The sequence below is a fragment of the Pavona decussata genome, unplaced genomic scaffold (genome assembly GCF_977016875.1).
Source record: "Pavona decussata unplaced genomic scaffold, jaPavDecu1.1 SCAFFOLD_25, whole genome shotgun sequence".
Lineage (NCBI taxonomy): Eukaryota > Metazoa > Cnidaria > Anthozoa > Scleractinia > Agariciidae > Pavona > Pavona decussata.
Genome location: NW_028145448.1, coordinates 1,469,167 through 1,491,921, shown reverse-complemented (window position 1 = coordinate 1,491,921; position 22,755 = coordinate 1,469,167). Strand labels below are relative to the sequence as shown.

General features: G+C 38.6%; 2 protein-coding genes across 2 annotated transcripts; one reads left to right on the top strand and one right to left on the bottom strand.

The window, feature by feature from the left end:
• Positions 1–8,020: 8,020 nt before the first annotated feature.
• LOC146485721 (uncharacterized) lies at positions 8,021–16,667 on the bottom strand. The gene is made up of 2 exons (XM_085103075.1): positions 16,496–16,667; positions 8,021–12,763 (listed from the first exon to the last, which is right to left on the bottom strand). The coding sequence occupies exons 1-2, from the start codon at positions 16,554–16,556 to the stop codon at positions 8,421–8,423; spliced, it is 4,404 nt and encodes a 1,467-aa protein (XP_084959201.1). The 5' UTR covers positions 16,557–16,667; the 3' UTR covers positions 8,021–8,420.
• Positions 16,668–19,869: 3,202 nt separating this feature from the next.
• Positions 19,870–21,779, top strand: LOC146485720 (uncharacterized). Its single transcript, XM_085102949.1, has 3 exons — positions 19,870–20,565; positions 20,772–20,790; positions 21,417–21,779. The coding sequence occupies exons 1-3, from the start codon at positions 20,506–20,508 to the stop codon at positions 21,590–21,592; spliced, it is 255 nt and encodes an 84-aa protein (XP_084959075.1). The 5' UTR covers positions 19,870–20,505; the 3' UTR covers positions 21,593–21,779.
• Positions 21,780–22,755: the final 976 nt, after the last annotated feature.

Below are 22,755 nucleotides of genomic sequence, written 5' to 3'. Positions count from 1 at the left end.
AAACAAGTTCTAGTGAAGCGCTGAGTGAAGTGGCGTTCAAGGAAAGTATGGTCAATAGAGTCCTGATCCCTGCAGTAAAAAAATTCATTATCTGTTTTAATTCCGAATTTGTGAAGTTCTTTCTTCGTAACGATAATTCTGTGTATAAACTTGAAGTGAAATTCTTTCATTTTATTTTCCTTGCTGATATCCCGAACGGAACTGAAAATGTCACTCCATTTTTCTTCATCTAAATTGAGAGTAGTGTCCCAACGTTGAGGACCAGAATGCTTGTCGTTATACGTTTTATTAATTATGAGCCAATAGAAATCTTTCGCCTTCGCTTCCATAAGGTTGATTCGTACCTCATTTCCAAGACGAAAAGAAGTTACATCGTTGATATGAGCCAAGGCGGAATATTGCATTGATATTGATTTTGAGACCAGGTGTTTTGGTATAGCGTTAACGACCTGATAGAATTGGAGAAAGTTAGTGTTAGTTAAGCCATATTTCCTTCGAAAGTCATTGAAAGATAAGAAACTACCATCGCTTCTCAGTAGGTCTTTGATTTCTCGTACTCCTTTCAAGAACCACTCTTTAATAAAAAAGGGTTCACCACCAATTAGGATATCCTTGTTGTTGAACAAAATTGTGTCATGAAAGTCCCTGGTAGAATAAAGAGTTCTTAGCTCCCTAAAAAACTCAAGCATTTCTCTGTAGAACCTTGGTAGATCGAGTAAATACTTGACATTGTAATTGCAGTTAAGAAGGAATCTCAGACCTCCTCTCTTTCTAAAACAATAGTCTGGTAACGTCTTCCAATTCTGATTTTGACAGTTTAAAAGCCTAGGAATCCAAGCTAAACGTAACGATTTTATCATTGTCTCAAAATCAACCATACGTAGTCCACCTTTGACATATTCCTGGTAAAGTCCAGCTCTTCTAATTTTGTCACGCTTATTTTTCCATAAGAACCAGAAAAGGCGTCTTTTAACATTATCTATGACATCGTTTGGAACGTCTATATTGGATATAGAGTAAACAAGAGACGAGATCCCTAGTGCTTTAATTATTAGAACCCTTCCAAACAGTGATAAGTCTCTGGATCTTCAAATATCAAGATTTGTTTGGAGTTTTTGGATTTTAATTTTAAAATTTAGTTCATCATTACCTTTAGAATCATACGATAAATATATTCCAAGGAATCTGGTCGGGCAATGAACCCACTTAAGACTTAATGGTTTATTACGATTATTAGCCCACTTGCCAAACCACATAGCCTTTGTTTTTTCAATGTTTAAACGTAAGCCAGATATTTTCCCAAATTCTCCTAAAATAATCAATGCCTCCTCAACCGAACCCACGTCTGCACAGAAAAGATTAGTGTCGTCTGCAAACTGGCTCAATTTAACTTCGTGATTACAGAGGTTGATGCCATTCACATTGTCAGACTGCCTAATTTTGTTACACATTAGTTCTGCCGTCAGAATAAAGAGAAAAGGAGATAAAGGGCAGCCTTGCCTCACACCCACGGAGGGTTTAATCCAGTTAGTAGCGAAACCATTGTTTAGGATTGCGCTTTCAATGTCTTTGTAGAAGACCTCTACCCACCTCCTTAAGTTTGTCCCAAAGTTATAAATCCTGAGAGCATGTTGTATCAGTGACCATTCTAAAGTATCAAAGGCTTTGCGAAAGTCTAATGAAAGGAGAATCCCTGTAGTTTGATCCCTTTTTGTTTGTTCCATTAAATCACTAATAAGTCTTATATTCTCTCCGATGTATCGACCTTTTACAAACCCTGTTTGGTCCGAGTGTATCAACTTAGGTAATAAAGGTTCAATTCTCTTAGCTATAGCCTTTGCTGCTACTTTATAATCCACATTTAAGAGGGTGATTGGTCTCAAATTTTTAAGATTTGCCAAGGATTCCTCCTCTTTTGGAATTAAGGTTATCACACCTCTACGCTGGGAAATGGATAATTGACCTTTCTCATGAGCAGTGTTCAAAGAATCCACCAGATCGTTTCCTGGGATATCAAAAAAGCATCTGTAAAATTCGACTGTAAATCCATCTTCACCAATTGTGAGGATGGTGGTTATGGATGTTGTTTTTTTTTAATTTTTTTTTTCGCGAAAAAATCGACGTTCCAGGATCTGTATAACTGTAAGTTAAAAAAACGAAATGACACTAATACTTGAATTTTTTTTCGCGAAAAAAAAATACAAAGCTGGCAAGATATGGTTGGCCATTCGTTTCAAAATTATGACATGATATACCTGGCTATTTTTGCCGCGTATACTCGTAACATCCACTATGTATGGGCTTTTATCCCATATATATGGCCATCCAAAAAGGGCCCTTATTAAGCGTGCTAAAATGCGCGTATACGCGGGGTTTCGAAATTCCGTCTGTGTATGTAAGCACGAAAAGTACCTTCATTTGGGAAGGCCTCCATGTATGATGGCAATAAAAATAACATGGCGGCGATTTCAAGTAAGATCTCTTGTTGTGGCCTTTCTTCTTCTTTCTTGTTCTCACTGCTCTCCTACAACAGAACTCTTGAAGACTATTACTCGGCTTTTAACCGACTGTTCAAGGTTTTATCCTCACGCTGATCGCAACGTGGCGGAGAATTTGATCGTCCGCCTTGAGGTTGCTGTAGATTCTGTTCGCCGTTTGGTTGATTCGTTGGACAGATGTGATCAAGCGAATGACGAGAGAATACCACATCTTGAATCCCTGGTGAGACAGCTTCAAATCTTATTAAACAGATGGGAAATGTTTGCAATAAGAGCAGTTTCGTGCACCTCTTTACGCCCGATTAGGGCTTTGCCAGGTGTGTCAGCTACACCTAATCCAAGAGTGAGTCATCCGGCGTACGAAATTTCAATACCTCAATTGAAGTTTCTAAGCAACAGAATGAGATTTAATTGTTCCCAGATAATAAGATAATAAGATAATAAGATAATAAGTAATAAGATAATAAGTTATTAGTTTCCAGAACTACTCTTTGGCGTAGAGTAAGGAACATGGAGTCATTTTCCCTTCAAAGTCGTTATACAACCCGGCCTGATCAATCGATGAAATGAAATTGAAATTTTGTCTGTGTATTATTTTTAATAGCAATGTATTTCTCAGTTCTATATTTGACGTCTAATTGTTTTAAGAAAACTTCACATTCTGGAATTTTATCTTGTTTTCGACTTTGCCATATATGCAATTTTGCGAGAGTTATAAGATAATTCAATAACTTGTATTTTTCTAATTTACCGATATATACATCTTGTAACGTGATTTTTTCCCTTTTACCTGAAAGTACAAACCAGAAGTTTTCAAAGTTTTCCCAAAAGAGAAGAGTAAAAGGACAATTGTAAAATATGTGATAGATGGTTTCTGTTTCCACTTTGCAAAGAGTACAGGTATCGTGTAGAACTTATAAGTAAAAATGATGTCATCCAACAGTTTTAACTGAAAGCTTCTTATAAAGGTTTCCGATGAAACTGACCGCAAATTGAGAAAAATCTTTGACACAGTAATATTATCTAAGTCAAAGTCATTTTTCAATTTAGTAAAGCCCCTTGATACTATTCCCTTTTTTGTAATGAGGAGCTCATAGAATTGTTTACTTTTACATTGCACAGGATCAAACACTTTTTCCCCGCAGCAAAATTCTAATAAACCAGTTTTCTCCTATTATCATCCAAAGATTTCAAGTGGCCAGGAATTGCACTTCGAATCCCTGCCCACGTGAAAAAGTTTGATTGTTTCAATCCTGCATCTGTTGCAATATTGTATGACTCTAAACTTCCCTTATATTATCAAATTGCATCTGATTAGTTAATAGGATACCTACTTTAACATAGCTGTGGTAGTAAATGCTCTTTCCGTCTATTTTGATAAGCTTATTGTTCCAAATTATATTTTCCGCAGTAAGAGGCGAAGTAGAGAAAGCATTCCTAAAATCATCCCACCACTGGAGGAGTTCACTGTAAAATGATGAATTGATTTTATAATCCCTCATATTATAATTACAGCTAACATAAAAAGTTCCACCATAACTTTCCAATAGGTTATCCAAAAAGGCCTTCCATGGTATTCGGCCCGGTGAATAAATTCTTGCAAGCCAAGCTAATCTTAGTGATATTATAGACGTTTCAATATCTGTTAACCGAAGTCCTCCAAATGTTATGTCGTTAACTACTGTTAATCGAGCTATTTTATCAGGTCCATTCCACAGAAAATTATATATAATAGTATTAAGTTGTTTTATAAACTCTTGCGGAGTTGGCAAAACTGAAAACACATATGTCATTTTTGAAAGCAAAAGGGATTTAATAATTGTAATTTTGCCGAGCAGCGAGAGGCCCCTGCAACGGCACAGTCGTATCTGCAGCCGAATATCTTTTAGTTCATCCTAAAACTTTTTCTGTAATCGTTCGATTTCATTATATGTGAAAACTATACTGAGTGCTTTAACGGAATTGACCCATGTTAGCCCTAGGGGTGCCGCTGTATCGTTTCGACAGGAACCGATCCACATAGCTTCAGTTTTTTTTATAATTTACCTGCAACCCGGAACAGGTTTTAAATTGATCTAGCAAATTAAAGATACGTTGAGGATTTTCAATATCAGGCACAAACACGGTAAGATCGTCAGCGTATTGTACAAATTTAAACTCCTCTTTACCTATTTTAATGCCTTGAATATTTGTTGTACGAATAGCAGTTGCTAGAACTTCAGCAACAATAATAAAAAGATAAGGTGACATCGGATCTCCTTGCCTGACCCCTCTCTGTATCTCAAATTGAGGAGTGCACATTCCAATGTTTATGACACAGCTAGATATGTTTTTGTAGAATGTTTCTATCCACCCTTTTAAACTTTCAATCGATCATCGGAAATCCAATCGATCAATCGATGACAATTAGTTAATTGATATCGATTGTTAGTATAAATCTACTAGTGTTCTATCACGAATGCCGTTCTCTGATTGGCTACGCTACTCGCTATCTATTCTGTGATAGATAGTGAGTAGCGATTTTCAACAAAATGGCGCCTGCTTCTTCGCGTTTTCGAAGTGTCTGCGATGAGGAAATAGATAATTTACTTGTTTAGTTTTGACCGACTAGTAGATTTATACTAAAACAATTAGATTATTCGCTCTCGATTTCTATGCGTGATAGCTGATTCGGGCTGCGCCCTCATCAGCTATCACGCGATAGAAATCTCGAGCTCATAATCTAATTGTTAAATATCGGTCAATCGATGACCAATCGATAATCACTAGCTTGGGTCAATTAAGCTGACTGTTTTCGATTTGTAATTTTAGTTCCGCTCGTGGCCGTATACGTGACTGGTGACCCAAACCCGTACAAAATGTCTGAAGTTATTTAAACTATCTACAACGTTGTAGTTAAAGGGTATCATGAATGCCCACTTTCTGTTGAACTTGAGTGAGTGAGTGTTTCGTTGCTCCAAAGAAGAGGGGAGATCGAGGGAACGCGCTAAAACTTTCTGTCACAGCTACATCCCTCCAATTTTGTTCTTAAAATTCTTTTCCTAGTGCCAAAAGTTTCCAATTCATGAATTTTTCAGAAGCGATGTTTTATGAAAATTATTTGACATCGGATTTCCATACAAACACTGTTATTTCAAGCATGTTTGCCTACCCGTCAAAATGGCGTCGAAAACCGTGATAAGGCCTATTGTTTGTTGCACAACTTAAATACACTATAAGTCTGAAAAACCCATATATCCCACCATGTATTACAAATCTCCAACGGATAAGGCAGTGCAGTCCATCAATGTGCCAGAGAGAATTAGGTCCCCTGACGCTGTAAACGCGCCTTGTAATAGTATTAAACCACCTCATAGCACTCCCCACTGGGTCAGTTCGAACCAAACTAGACCTTACACGTTGACGCTGAACATAGACATTTCTACGTCGCAAATGTCCCAGCATCATGCTGATACCAGAATTAGGAAACCCACGTCTTACATGTCGAATTGATTCGTCTAAATCATAATCTGAGATGGTTATATAACGACTTTGAAGGGAAAATGACTCCATGTTCCTTACTCTACGCCAAAGAGTAGTTCTGGAAACTAATAACATTCTTGTTATCTGGGACCAATTAAATCTCATTCTGTTTCTTAGAAACTCCAATTAAGGTATTGAAATTTCGTACGCCGGGCGACTCACTCTTGGATTAGGTGTAGCTGACACACCTGGCAAAGCCCTAATCGGGCGTAAAGAGGTGCACGAAACTGCTCTTATTGCAAACATTTCCCATCTGTTTAATAAGATTTGAAGCTGTCTCACCAGGGATTCAAGATGTGGTATTCTCTCGTCATTCGCTTGATCACCTCTGTCCAACGAATCAATTCAACCAAACGGCGAACAGAATCTACAGCAACCTCAAGGCGCACATTCAAATTCTCCGCCATGTTGCGATCAGCGTGAGGATAAAACCTTAAACAGTGGGTTAAAATCCGAGTAATAGCCTCCAAGAGTTCTGCTGTAGGAGAGCAGTGACAAGAAGAAAGAAGAAGAAAGGCCACAACAAAAGATCTTAACTGAAATCGCCGCCATTTTTTTTCATTGCCATCATACATGGAGGCCTTCCCAAATGAAGGTACTTTTCGTGCCTACATACACAGACGGAATTTCGAAACCCCGCGTATACGCGAGTTTTAGCACGCGTATACATGGGCCCTTTTTGGACACGCATATATGGGTATTAATTACGCATATATGCGCGCTGGTGGTGACGCATATTTTAGTATATACACGATATAAATGGCCATATATATGGGATAAAAGCCCATGCATAACGGATGTTACGAGTATACGCGGCAAAAATATCCATGTATATCATGTCATAATTTTGAAACGAATGGCCAACCATAGCAAGACGGGCTCTCGCATCTCTCATTACAGTCTTTTACCTTGGCCCACAAGCAGTATTTTTCACTGTTTACAGTTTCCAAAAGCGCTCTCTACGCGCAGGATTTCATACCGAAATGGCTGGCCAGGGTCACGTGCGCGTTACCCACATCAGTGAATTGAATTTTCAGTGTCACATTGGCTTACTGAGTTGAGCCGTCGCTGCTAAAAACGAACACTCAAAACAACACGGCAGGAACAAAGTCACACGTTTTGCTCCATTTTCAAAGAAGACACTTAGCAGGGTCTATCTATTTATGTTAATAACGTGGATAAAAAATTGAGTCTGTCCAACCCCGGTTGGAAAAGGACTATACCTACCCGGCAGCTTACTACAGTTGGAGAATTAATTTGTTTGCAAATTTAATATGACAGTGCTCAAAAGAGATGAAGCAAAATATTTTATTACATATTCTCAGAAACGGACAATCCAATGCATCAATCTCTTGAAAAAAACTGGAATACAGTCAAAATCTTTCGTCTTCGTCAGCTGTCTAGTCGTCAGTTGATTTTCAGTTTACTTTGAAACTTAAATATCCCTGGCAACCTTAGCACTGTCACTGCCGATCATCTTATGCGTATCTGAGACTTGTACATTAGTTTTATGTTCTAATTGAGGTCATTTTTTACTAGCCAATATAAACGGTTTAAGGTTACTATTTTATACATCAGCAATGAATCAATAACCCTTTTAACAAGATTTATTAAAGCAATTTTAAACTGAGTGTCAAAAGTAAATAGTGTTTGCTTTGGTTTTGCCTCACTACGCCCTCTCATTAGTTCGCAAATTTCACGACACTTCCTTACACCAGTTAGATCAAAACCAAAACCAACTCTTACCAGCTTGCAAGCGTCCCCCCCCCCCCCCCTCCCTTAGTGCGGGCGACATGCCGTGATTTGCTTCGAGTTGTGATTGGTTTATTTGCCCTGTTTCGGTGCTGTCATTGGCCAGAGCTGATCACATTGGTTTTGGCATACCGACGCACAACTGTAAACCACTCTCAACTAAAGTAATTGAACAAGCAGCACGTAAAAAAATCCGTCAAAAAAACTGACTACGAAAAATAAGCGAAAATCTTAAGGAATATAAATGTTGATGATACCTCATTTCCTCATCTAAAATTTTAGCAGCTTTTACAATACTTACAACGGACGAAAATTTAAGATAACAAAAACACCATCTGAAAATTATTTGAGTTAAAAAACGTGAGCACGTCATTTCCGAAAGTTCTAGGGAAACTTGATGGCTTTCCGAAAAACCTCGAAAAGTCTAGGGAATCGCTTTTTAGGGGACCGAAATATTCCGTTGAGTGCTCCTGTTATTTCACTCACAGTTGTTGGATATAAGATCATTATAGCCAACTCGGCACTAGGCGCTACGCGCCTCGTTGGTTATCTGTCATTTCATTTCAACACGCACTCGTGAAATAATTGTTAATATGAACGAGGAATTTTCTGACTAGCGTCTCTCCGATGCAATGGCGGAAATTGAAATCAGTCTTGTTCGGAATCGCCTAGCAGTGGCCTTTGCTGTTCACTTTTGTAATCCAGTGATAAGCGAAGCCACCGCACCCAATGAAAGATTATCTTTGCCAGTGATGTCATCAATCTTGCCAGCTGAGAGAAAATTGCAAAAATGACAAAAATGACAAACAAAGCTGGCACAAAAGCCAGTGCAACGATTTCAACCCAGTCAAGAATTTTCATATCATACTTGGCTGGTCCTTCAATGCTCGTTCCAAATGATATCAAAGTTGCTTTTGTAAGGTTAATGACTGCCATCCCAACAAGGGTCAGAAGAGAAAGCGTCTCAGCTTTGTTGGCGATGAGGTTACGATACGGATTCTTCAAAACCTGGTGAAGCAGCATAACAACGCAAGCTACAGTCATGCAAACCATCCGGAGCATTGCCGTCTCTATGAACGCGTGGCAAGAAAGAAAAATCAACCGGCGACCAATCAAAACGCTCTCCCAATAGATCGCTCCGTTATCATTTTCGTTTGGTAGGCGAAACGGGCCGTAAAGCACTTCTAGAACATCTTCGATTCCTTCATTGTTCTGGTCATGTTTTGGCTTTTTCTTGAAGATCTTCTTTACGAGCCAGTACACCAGAAATGGTAACGGAAATATGCAAGCTCCCAGAAATTCTCCGGCAGAAATTGAGGATTTGGAAAGCCTGGTTGAGCCATAATAAAGAACAATGACGAAGGGGACAACAAACACTGCGATATAACCAAGAAGAATATACTGCCACCACTGCCAACAAACAATTTCTCCATTAACGAAGAGGCGCTTTTCTGAACCAATATCGACACAGTACATAAGTTTAAGTGACGTTTCTGCTAGTGTCTCATAGCCTAGCAACAGTATTTCCAGGACAACAGCCATATAATGGAGAAAGGATGGTCTTTCTTTTTGCCGCATCACGTTAAAAACAAAATGTAAGAAAAATAGAACTCCAACTTCGGCCATTGTAACCAGAACGGTAGCAGACAGAAGTAGTTGCTTTGTCACTGCTGTAATCCCTGGAAAAGGACACCCTATTCCGTCGTTGAGGGATTGCACTTTGAAGTTAAATGCAGCAACCACCGCCGACAAGAAATGTATTTTATGAAGCAGTTTTTCCGATGAGCCAACAAGGAGCAACTCAGCAGCTTGATAAAAATAAAATGTGATCTTAAGAAAACCATTGCCTGACTGTTCATGAAGTTGGCCCGAGTCAATTCTCATTTGTTCCTCGTCCCTTTTTCTAAACCAGAAGATCTGCGTTCTTAGAAAACTCAGTATTGGTGGCTTTATTAACAGGTAAAGTACAAATCCAGTTGTTAACAGCAACATCGTTAAGCTCCACATCCAGACGTTGTTGCATTCAGTACGGTTGCGGCATTCAGTAGACAAAAGCGTTTCACTATACCCTGGTAAACATTCGCCACAAAGAAACCCGGTTCTGTTTCCAAGACACTTGTTATACTGCCCTGACTTCGAAGGTGGACTTTCACAGTAATGTTCTGGGCAAGCAAAGAATCTTAATTGTGGTGGATTTTTAGAAATAGGATGTCCCCAGAAATTTGGTTTGGCAGCAATGTTAGTATTGACGCAACTGGCTCCGAAAGGACAATTCAGACATTTAAATGGAGGATCAACAAGTACACCATGCGAAGCTCCTTTGAGAAGGCTGTAAGCTCCTGGACCACATAACTTGCATGAATATCTCAAGACAGTTATATTAATCCGGCAGTCGCTTTTGTTCTTCTCAGCGTACACGAAGTGTGTGTTATTGTCCAGTTCAAGGTTGTATCCTGTACTGCATTGGATGGATGAATTGACATCCATTTTGACAAATCCTCCATTCGAGATTTCAAAAACAGATAAAGCATTTATTTTACCATCATCCACTGCTGTCACCATCGTTGTGTTTTGAACATGAACAGGTCCTTCACTTTCAGAATAGAGAAAAGGACCTTTGTCAAAACGGACTTTGTTTGGTTTTCTTCCCTCTTTTTGGTTAATGAATGAACAATTAATGAAATTAACCTGGCCAGTTCCATAAGCAGAATAAACATGTCCAGCCCGTTGACTTGAAAAGTTATCTCGAAAAGTGCATCCTTTAAAGGTGGTGTTTCCATTACTAAGGTAAACACCGCCAACTAGTAGACCCAAGTTGTCTACGAAAGTAGTATCTTCAAATAGCACGTGACTTTCGTAGCTCCATAATGGATGTGTGTCATTGGCAGTACGCGAGTTGATACATCCGAAATGCACGGGTTCATCATCGTTTGTTAAGACTGAAATAGCACCGCTTGCTGTCTCGCGGAGAAACCCTATGGAACTACTGGAATGTCTTTCCCACTTCTTTCGATGGAAACAGACACAATTTCTAAATGTCGTGTTCCTCACAGTGACGTTTTTTATTCCTTTAAAGAAAAGAGCGAGGCCGGTACATGGTCTTGATTCAAAGATGTCATTCTCCAGTTTGATGACTGCGGCAGAAACAGTTATATGCCTTAAAGGGGCAATGACAATCTGTACAGCATAGCTTAGTTTATTCGTTAGCCTGCTTTTAAAAAGAGAGTTTTTGATGAGCAGTTGAACTGAGAACGGGTCTCGCAAGTAGATGTAGACGTCGTTGATATTATTAATGAAGTTGCACCTGTCGATATAAATGTGAGTTATGTCCTTAGATTGATATGATTTTATATAAAGGCTCCACCAGAATCGCATGGTAGTGATATCAAGGAGTTTTATCTTATAACCACCGCTTATTCTTATGGCTTTACTCTGTCTGTTTTGCTTAGTAATAAAGGACGTGTTAACAATTGTTGCATTTCCTGAATAGTTTTTCATAGCCCAAAGGTTGATAACGGCTAATCCATTCGATGCACCATTGTCCACAAAAGTACAATCAACCACTTCCACATCGACCTTATCTCCTCTTGCCACCACAAACAAAGCACCACCTGTAGCTTTTAAGTTGTTAGACCATGTGGAGTTCTTAACGTTTACTGCTCCGCTTTTTAGTAAGAGGTAGATACTCCTGCAGCTGCGATCATGATGAGGATCTATTCCACTGCAGTTCTTGACTTGGACATTTGTAAAATTTGCATAGAGCTTGTAAGGGCTCAACTTTTTACGATATTGTACCCGTCCGCCGACCAATACCGCACAACCATATTTTTCTGACGAGCATCTGGTAAACTGCACATTGGTGAAATTGAGGTTTACGATTCCATTTGGACTGTTTACAGATATAGCTCCACCTGCTCTTGCCTTGTTTCTTGAAAAGGTAGTGTCAGAGATAGCTAATGATACGCACCCGTTTGAGTTCAAAGAAACAGATCCACCATTCGCATTTATTGCAGACTGATTTATGAACTGGGAAGTTTGAATTTCTATCTCGACGTTGTCAGATGTAACTGTAATACATCGTAACAGCCTGTTGTGAATGCAGTGTACATCGATAAATGTGGCAGACAATTTCATCGCTCGTGAACTGTACAAGCTGCCGACCTGGTCTGATTTTGAAGCAGACAAACGTGACGAAGTTCCTTGGTTATAATTCAGCTGGATATTCTTATAAAATTCTCTTGTGACGGCTGTTACAACATCGTTATTTAGAAAGGAACCACGATTTCTGATGTATTTAACATTGTTGCAAAATACATCAAGAAACAATCTACCAGAAGGCTTACCCTTAGCTGCTACTGCGATCGCTCCTTGTCGAGAGAGGCCTCTGCTATGTTTTCCATTTTCCAGAAAATGAGTGTCTGTAACATTAATTGCAACATAGCGTTCTTGAATTCTGATATCGTCAGTTTCGTCAGACAAGACTAAATGAACGCAAAGCAAATTATTCCAAAAGAGCGAGGAACCTTGGATATCCAAAGAGAATCTAGTCAACTTTCTGACGTGAATGTTTAAAGCAAATAAACTTTCACGAAAAGAACAATTAAATATCTTAACATTACTGCAATCTTCAAAGCTCAGTGTGGTTTTCTGGAAAATAATTCCTGACATTTCATATTGCAGTGATTGCTCTTCCCGATTTGACTTCTGAAAGTAAAATCCTCCAATACAGGAAACACGAGGCACAGAAAACGAACTCTTCATACTCAAGCTTTTACTTATGCAAATACCCGTATGATAGTCACGTGTTATAGTGAGGCTGCAGTCATACGCATGGTGCTCAGTCCCGCTCCCGTTCAGCAAGATAATTCCATCAGGATCTACTTTATTGACTGCTTCAACAATGGACCTGCATGGTTCCAATAAAGACCCACAACTATCGGAGTCGTTGCCCGATAACGAAACATAGACTTGGAACCTTGCTTTGCAATTGCCTAAAACAAGATGAAAGAAAGGCTATTAATTATTCCTGTAATATATTAAACACGAGGAAGAGTGTATCATCAGATATCCAAACACTGAGAGGTAGGTTGAAAAAACGAGGCGCAGCCGTGCGGTGCGAACGAAACTGCCCCGATATAAAATGTTCAAAAATTAGTTTCTCCACGAATACATCTTCTATCGAAACGATTGATTGTTACTCGGAAACGCATTAGACTAGTACACGGCTAGCAAGTTGCCTAAATTGATAGGAGTTGCGTTCAAGTTTACAGAGAAAGAAAAACTCACCGTCGTTTTCTCATATTCTCCGCAAAACCTTAAATTAGGTCATTTCACTTTGTTGTTTTTTGGAGAACGGCAAAGAAATGTACCAAAATTTAAATGCACGTGCGGAGCGATTGTTTTTGTTCATATTCAGCCATGTTGCTGACGTCGTCGTTGCTAACACTAGGTTCCCTGATATATTTGGCGCTCGGATAAAAATGTCTGAAAAATGTCTGTGTTCTGTGTTATTGTAAAAACATTCTTTTACAATAACTGTCCAAATTCCCGCGCGCTGATTGGCTCGTCGCTATTGTCTATAAGAGTACAGACAATAAAAATGACGTCAGCTGTAATGGGCGTGCTGTCTCAACGAAAAAATAGCCAATTCCGCTCGTATTTTTTACATGTTATTGTAAAAAAACAAATCGACGGCAGTTTTCTATGGTCTATACTCTTATAGATCATAAAATGTCCAAAACTTGGCAGTGAAACCACTCGCCTGCGGCTCATGGTTCCACTTGAGTTTTGAACATTTTTGACGTCATTTTATGGTCTATTTAACAATTATTCCACGAGTGCGCGTTGGATATGAGATGATAGATAGCCAACGAGGCGCTTGGGCATGGTATAATGGCTCATATACCATGGCCGCTAAGCCAATCAAATCCCTGGAATGGCATTATACAATGATCCAGTTTTTAATAAGAGAGTATAGACCATAGAAAACTACCGTCGATTTGTTAATTGCAAGTCACCCTTTCTTAGGGAACAAATGGCATTTTATTTTTGTTCTGAGGTAGAAAAGAAAAACAACAAAGAGAGGGGGGGGGGGGGTTGTCCTTCAAATGAGTTTCCACAAAATTCGAATTGTTTGCTCGCCTGCCTTCCTTCTGTTTATTTGTTTGTTTGTGAGTTTGAATTGTCCATCTCAAACTCATTAATAATTCAAAACCCAAAGACAAAGGAAATCATGGACCGGGGTATATATAATTTATAAAATTTATACGTAACGTATGCATTTGGTTCGGCACATGTAAAAGCTCGAAGTCTGAATCGGAGTCGAACTTCTGCCGTTCTGTTCGACTAGAGCAGTCGAATAGAACGGCGAGTCGACCCAAATACAAATCTGTCGATCCTAACTGACTCATACGTCGATTTCATGCGCCGAACCAGATGATTAGGTTCGGCTCATGTAAAGTTCGACGTATGAACCGGGCCTTAGTTTACGAATTTTATCCCATGTATGGAAGCAATGCTTTCAGTCGGCTGATATCTTTTATGCCATTTCTTTTTTCCTTGTAGGTGGCATGTCCCTCTGTAAATTCTAAAATGGTTATTATAATAATTTCGTCGGGTATTGCGGAGTATTTTGCGGGCTAAATACTAGTTGTTTGATGCTTTCGAGTGGTACTGACCGTGCATGTTAATTTGTCCGGCTTCGTCGAGCGAAAATGAGCCTGAGTTGGACCAAAAACATATTTACGCTTGCGAACATCAACTATATTGTTAAAGTATTCTTTCGATATTTTCAGTTCGACTCAAAGACCGGAAACCAAACATTTGAATTTCGTATGAATAAATATAATACTGAGCAGTGCTTCGTTTCGAATCTTCAAGAGACACCTATACGATACTTCATCACCTATCTTCATACACAATAATAGCATCTGATCTCCGTAGAATCAACTGAATGCGAAGCTATCATTCTGATTTAATGTCTCCCGCGTGTATTCTTTGTCGTCCGAGGAGATGAAGAATATTTATCACAGAAGGTAGAAAATTTTAATTTCCTAATCTTAAGAAAAGTTAACACAAAGTGTAATTTATGTAGCCAACTTCTGGAAAATCAGGTTAGATATAGAGTAAGAATAATGTCCCAAGTTGAAAACATAAAGACGTCATGTCAAAGCCCGTGTCTTTCGAAGGAGTTTAGACTCTTGTACTAAATAAATAAATAAATAAATAAATAAATAAATAAATAAAGCGCAAAATGTTGGTTATTAAACATGTGCTTCGGTATTGCCTTTTCTTGCCATTTTAGGGATATTAAAAGTAAGTGAAAGATAAAGAAGTCTACAGCTAGTTAGTGAAAGAGAATGAAATCTAAATTCGTACACCTCTTAATTTTTCTTTAATTCCTTATACTTTTGCGTTTTATTATATTTCTTGATCAGTTAGTACGCGCGGTGTGATTGGTCAGTTTTACGGGCCGTATTTCGCCGTACGGCCCGCTTAACTTCAATTATATAGTTTCCCTTCCCGCGCGCCCGATTAACCTCATGCAGAGATATAAAAATTATCTTACTAACCTCGTTTTCTCGGTCCGTACTGTAAGTTACGGACCGGGCCATAAATCAACGGAAAAAACTCGGTCCATAATTATAACTTACAGTACGGACCTCGAACTGGGTTAGTAAGAGGTATTTATATAATCTTGTTATTTTCAGTATTATATAAATTTGTGACGCTGGTAGTTTATTAAATTTGTATGTACTTTATAATGCCCCTGATTGCTACTGATAGTTTTATTACTTCTATACCTTCTAAGGCGTCTCGAACTGTTTTATTTTGTTTTTTGGCTAATGTATATCTGAGCTGATTTTCCAAAAGGTGGCTACAAAAATTAAGCACATTTTGAGACTTTCTAGGCTGAAGGAATAGGTAAGTCATTAACAAACTTCAGTTAGAGTTCATCACAACAAGGTAGGGTCAAAGAATAGTATAAGAGAGAAAAGGGGGGCTTTTTTTTGGAATTAGACATGACATTGACATCTGCATGAAATGCCCATAACCTGTGATCCGACAAAATGCGCCAACGCCTCTTAAATCCGTCACCCGGTCTTTTGGCGTTTAAGTCTAGCTTTCTACAACAGAATCGGCTTAATCAGGGCAAGGCAGCGTTCTAAATTAATTTTTCATCTTCATACTAGATTCATGCTGCACGCGGAACACAGCGATCGAACATCTGGAAATTATTTATGACACTTTCGAGTGGAAATCCCACGCAAAAAGACGACGGAAGTTTAATCACAAACAATGAAAATAGGATATTTGTGATTAGGAAGTCGTGTTTTAATAACTAAGATCGCACGGAAAGGGATTTGGGACCTTTTCACAGTAAATGCGAATCATTTGGCTTGATTTGCAAAATAAGTGTATTGAGAGACGTTTCCTATGTTCAATTTCGGGCACATTTTGTCCTTAAATTGAAATGTTCGCCGTCTCTGAGTACAGAGCAAGAGCCTTTGTAATCCCGGCAATGTTTCGTATTGTGCATCGCGAAATAATTGATATTTTTACTCACTCATTTTATGTTTACGCATACAACGCTAGATTCTCTGAGGTACGAAATTACACGGCCACCGTTATAGTTGGACGCTGAGCTTGCAACTACATTCGTTTGCTAATTTTGGAGGTAATTAAGGAAAAATCAATCATCCGTCAAACTATTATCTATTTACCTGTACATATTGTTAACAAGATAATCATTAGAGTCGCCACAACAAGGTGAAAATCTGCCATCGTGAATAGCAGTCCACTTGAAGGTAAGAAATTGAAGACGCGTTCGCTGGAAACCGAACAGAAGGGCAACTGCACGCTCCGCAGGAAACAGCATTTGAATAATTTAAATTGAGTTTTGACATAACTTTCGCGTGGCTCGAAACCGAATTGGAAAAGAACAGAAATGGAGCTGATGTAATATGTGTCAACGTTTGACAATGGTTCGAAAGTGAAAGAAAGTAGCAAGTAACAAGTAGCCGAGTGCATAATTATTGCACCAGAGCGGCCAACCCGACTATCGATCGCATTCTTGTCGCACAAATCTTAAGCAATTTACAGTCCTTTACCAAGGTCCCAAAATCTGGAACTCTCTCCCAAGATCAATTACTTTTTTATCTAGTTTTTTCACCTTTACGGAAAAAAGGTTGCAGTTTGTATCTGTAAAATCATGAATTGACCAAGCCGCAGTTACGCTGCACCATATTTTTTATTTTATTAATGAGGGCTGAGGTGGCCTCTCTTATAAGCCTGGTGGTTTCTTGAGGTCTCCTCGCCATTATTGTAAATTGAATGATTTCTTTTTTTTTAGTAAGGCAAAGAAATGATTACTGATGATGAAGTGGTATTCAAATATTCTACCTGTATGAAGGCTATTTACGGATATTTCTCGGGAGTACAGCAATATTTCATTTTCATAGTTAATTTATACTGCCATTACTTCAGCGCCCGTTGTAATCACCTTCCAGTACAAAAACCTCGTTTTCAGCGTTTGAAAAGATACTCCGAAAGCATTAATGCTGTTCTTTACTGGCCAGCATACCGGCTCATCTAAAAAGAAACCTGCGAGCCCTGTTTCTTGTTAATGAATGAAGAATTCTCTTGCGGAAACTTCAGGGCACCCAACGAGAGAATTTAAGTAAGATACTGTCGTTTTCATTTGTATTAATCCATCTAAAGGCCTTTGAAATACGTCTTTGTATAAGGCAACACGGCCTAACCCGTTCTGATTCTTTAGCTGACCATCAGTAAGTCCCAGAAACTTTTTAGGGAAAACTTTGTAGGGAATAGAATCCCATCCACCGAGATTCTGAGCTACTGTTCACTTTCCGAAAATGCTTTTTTTCCCTTTCGAAATTCTCGGAAAAGTTAGGGTGGCATTTTATTAAGGAAAACTCCAGCTTTTCAACGCAAGTAAATCCAATTTTTTGGCTATTAAAGCCTGCCGAACGGATCTTACACGACGCAATTCATAGCCCATTCCAAACATTTGTCTGCTACGCAGTAAACCGACCAAACTCTTTAAAAAGACCACCGCAAATCCCAAAAGAAGACCCCCCTCCCTCCCGAAAGTAGCGAGCTCCAAAGGCTACTAATTCCGAAAGTAATGAAGGTCGTTACTTTAGAAATTTTACGGTACTTGCTCCGTACGTGCACTCTTTCACACCAAAACCATGACTAATCTTATAATTTGTTTTTAGTCTGTACCCAGACAGTAGCAATCAGGGGGATTATAAAGTACATAAAAATTCAGTAAACTTTACCACCATCACAAATTTATAACATTGTAAATAATAAGATTATCAGTATAAATACCTCTTACTAACCGAGTTCGAGGTCCGTACTGTAAGTTGTAATAATTGACCGAGTTTTTTCCCGTTGATTTATGGCCGGGTCCGTAACTTACAGTACCGACCGAGAAAACGAAGCTAGTAAGATATTTCTTTTATATATTTCTAATGTTAATCGGGCGCGCGGGAAAGGAAACCATATAGTTGAAGTTAAGCGGATCGATTACACTGACGTAATTAATGGCAATGAAGAGCATATTTCTGAAGTTTTATTTTAAAAGAGCTGATAATCCGAATAGCGTCAAGTTTCCCGGCTATATGCGATCTAAGTGCCAATTAAAAATATTTGGTCCTCCAAAGCAGAGAAAATATTTCAATATTGGTTCTGTAAGAAAATGAAAGGCATCATCATTTCTTTCTTTTATTTTAGGTACAAAGGTTAAGAAAAAATAATTCAGGTGACAATATTTTTGAATGAATGCTTGCTCGCTTTTTTTTTTTTTTTTTTGAGCTTGCCTTATTAAGACCTATTACTGATTAGCTTTGTCTTTAAAAACGCGCATTATATAATCTTAGATGTACCAGCGAAATCGATGTTAAATCAAGTGCCGTGGTAGCCAACACTTTTCCCGTTTGTATGCAGTTAAGTTACGTTGAACGTTCATTAAAGAAAGGCAATAGAGATGTGACAGCTAACATCCCTTTTTATAGATCAAAGGAAGGTTCATTCTGTGAACGCAAAACGTAAGCACAGAAATATCGGCCAACGAGGAACTACGCAGATTGTTATAATAACGAGATCTGAGCTTTTATACAGTAAATTCACCTTCTATTCCTTGGTGAAATACTTTGGTTTTTAATCGAAGTAACCGCCTTCGACGGTAAGTGAATAACAACTTTAGGTCAAACATTTTTACCCTTATGGTCTGGAAACCAAATCAAATCAATTTTGACGGTTAATTGTCTCGTAAAAAAAATCATCGAATGGGCGCTGGAGAAATGCCTAAGAAGATCAGTGAAGGGTGGAATTGCCTGTGCTTGGTTTGAAAAGATATCTGGCAACAAGATTTAGCTCAGCCTCCGCAATTTGATGGTTCAAAATCAAACCACGGTGCTAAGGTGCCTTTACACAATTAACGGGAGAAGGTATGAGAAATGTGATTGGCTCCTTAATAATCGGTCATCAGCAAGTATCCTACGATTAGTCTCACTACATAGATGACAAAAGAAAGTACTTCTCAGTTTCTAAAGAACAAGTTGTTCGTGTAATCCAGGGTCATCCATGGCTTTATGTTACAAAACATTTAGTCGTCCTCGAGTATATCTAGACGAACAAGAATTCATAGAAGCTCACAAGTTGAAATAAGAACCGCGTGCATGTACAACCCCATTTGGTGGGTGAATCATTAATAATGTTCTAATGCAGTAGTTTCATCCCTGAACATTTTACGCTAATTCTATATAATCTCATATTGAGGCACTATGACTATATTTCTAAGAAAAGGAACCTAGATTTACCCCCATCGGATTTACCTGGGGTTTTTTTTAACATTATTTTGAAGTTCTAGTGTTAAACAAATTCATTTCAATAACAATATTGAAGTTCGAATCATTGAGCTCTTTAACTACTGTTAAAAAGAAAGGTTTTTTATCCAAGCTTTCTCCTATCAACGGCGGATTTTTAACCTTTAATTTTAACAGTAGTTAAAGGCCTCATTCGAACTTTGATGTTGATATTTTCAAAATGCTACTGAAAAACAACACTGCAAAGATTAAATTTATTTCAAGTTTCCACGCCTTTAACAAAATCGATGCCAGTATCAGCGAGTCCTCATGTCTTGTTGAATAGCAGAGGTGCATACAAAAGATCTATTGTAGATCTTAAGTAGAGAAATACGTATGGGAAGTTGTTACTAATATTGCATAGCTTTTTTGAGAAACGTCGTAAAACATTCCCCCCCCCCCCCCCCCATCCCATGTTTCTCGTTAGCCATCGCTGTCATAACGAAACTATCTTCGAGAACTTTTGTCCCTATACACTGTGGATACCATAAATAGTACCAATGATCACTAGGAAAATACGACATGTTCAAGAGATTAGCATTCCTCGCAACGTCTAAGAACCTTACAGAACAACTGAATCAAATCATTAACACTTGGAGGTTCCAAGTTATATTACTTTTACAATTATATTTAACTTATGACGATTATGAGCAGAAGTTTACTTTAGAGCTAAGAGTCCTGCTGCCAATACTAAGGAAGTTATCCTTAATTGAATGCAGTATTGAAAAGCCTGCTTCCTCTAATAGAATCCCATTACCCGAAGCTTCCATAAGTACAAGATTCTTGGGCCAATTCTTTTAACGTTTCTCTCAGTTTAAAACTCAGCCTGTGTCACTATCATGTCGAAGATCCTCATATTCCTGGTGATAGTATTCCTCGCGTGTTCACATGCTTCACCGGTAAGAGATTTATCCCGGCAATTTTCGCGATTCATTCTTATTTGTAAATCTTACTTATACAAGAGAGGAGCCACAAGCCTTTCATTTTTAGAATTAACCACGATCATTAAGCTGGTACGAAAATAAAACTAGAGTGAATTTGAGAATTTATGGTGCAATTTAATATTGTTAGGAATTCATTTTAACCTTTTTTTCCTTTTCCACAGTGTAAGAAGCTGCCGAAAGGTATGATTTTGCTGCTGTCGTTGTTGTTGTTGTTGTTGTTATTATTGTTGCTATTGATTTTTTTGTCGACATTGGTGATGGTAGCGATTTCTGCTGTTTGGACGGTATATAGGTGGAAAAACTCACTGCTGTTTTAGCGTTTGGGCTTGTTTCTCTTATAAGTTACATTGTTTGGGGTTAAGTCAAAGATTTAAAATTAAATCAAAAACGAATCTTGAGTGTTCGACCAAGTAATCTTTTGTTTTCCTTGACAACGCTCCTAGGTTGATTGAATTTCCACTCGTGCCTCCTTCTCGACCAAAAGAGAAAAACCAGAACCAATTTGTTTTTGTCCTATGCGTTTGACGCCACGACTTCACTTTCAGACTGGTTCATTGCGGTTTTACTTCTAGCTAAAGATTTGTAAAACATTACTTTGGATTTCGTTTTGCATCACCAAGTTGAAAATCGATTTAGTTTATAGGTAACTTTAACGAAGAAAGAATGAATCTCTAAGCAACATACATCACTTTCTTTTGTTTCATCGTTACTCAATCGGAACCATCATCTATCGTTGCATCGTTAGTCAATCACAACCATCATCAATCGTTGCATCGTTAGTCAATCACAATCATTTTTCTCTGCAGGTCCGCCAAAATGTAAATGCCGGGGGAAGCCACTGACACATTGTCCTGATTTTAGAGCATGCGCAGCTGTATCGTGTATCCTTCCATTCGTCTGTGAGCCTTGTCCTTGCAACTGTGACGTGGCCAGATGTGTCCGGAGACGGAGATACCGGGTTGGAGATGAAGCCCTCGAATGAACCTGACCAACGTATAAGACGTTAAAACAAAACAGTAAAGCGGCTATTAATATTATAATTGCAGAGGGACTAGTATTGGCTAATATTGATTTCAGAAAAGTTGGAATTTTATTCAAACAAGGCAAGTGGCAAACTGTAGGTCAAAATAGAGCAAAATAATAAAGATAATTGCTTCCTTTAAACTAAAGTAATCGACTGAATTGGAACAGCATATTATAAATGGAGTAAACAATGGGTTTTAAATGTAGCCTATTGTGTGCTTCACCGCATTTGCAAGATATTTGCAAAATATCGCTATCTCTAGCTCTGGCCTACCACATGTCTTCCCATATTATTTAATTATTGTAGCACTAGAAAACGTTAATACCTTCTATTCAGTATATAATAGACTATTTATAGCCCCATACTTTCCCGTGTGAATGCTGACAATCTGCTCTGCCGTCATCTTGGTTTGAAATGACGAGCGCACCCTGGGGAGAGCATCAAAACTACCGCCGATTAGTATGCAGTCAGGGGGTATGTTATGATTTCGTGAGTGAGCAACATGTGAACCGGCAGGCAGAGTGACGTAAAATGGCCAAAGGGGTTAGTTTCTAAAGAAACAAATAGTTTCAGTCGTAACCCATTTCTGTTACGCTACGTGATTTCGCAGAAATTCGCTTTACTTCCGCTTGGCTCCTAATTTGGAGAACAGGAAGTTGATAGATTCAGCTAACCATTAAGCAAAATTTGCGCAAAACTTGTGTCACGCATCCACTTCTTCATTGCAATGTGCACAACACTCACCTCGCCCTCTTTGCTTTCTCACACAAAAAAACGTCGCCTGCTGTGAAAAATAAGCAAATATATACATTCTTAATTACTGAAACTATCATTTTGGTGGACGGATACAAATTTACTGGCAAAGATTGCCTAGATGTTACCTTCATCTGGGTCCATGATCGTGGAGATCGACACGGCGTGTTCAGGGCTGGATGAACACAAGACGAGTCCGACAGGAACTGGTACTTAGAATACAAAATAGCGGGTTGACTACACAGCACGACACGGAGAAACGTCGCGAGTCATTCTTAATTTGTCCCATCTTTGACCGGAATTTTAACTTTCAAAAGGGTAAAAGTTTCAATTTCATTTAATTTTGTTTTTTCATGATCCGAGTCGAT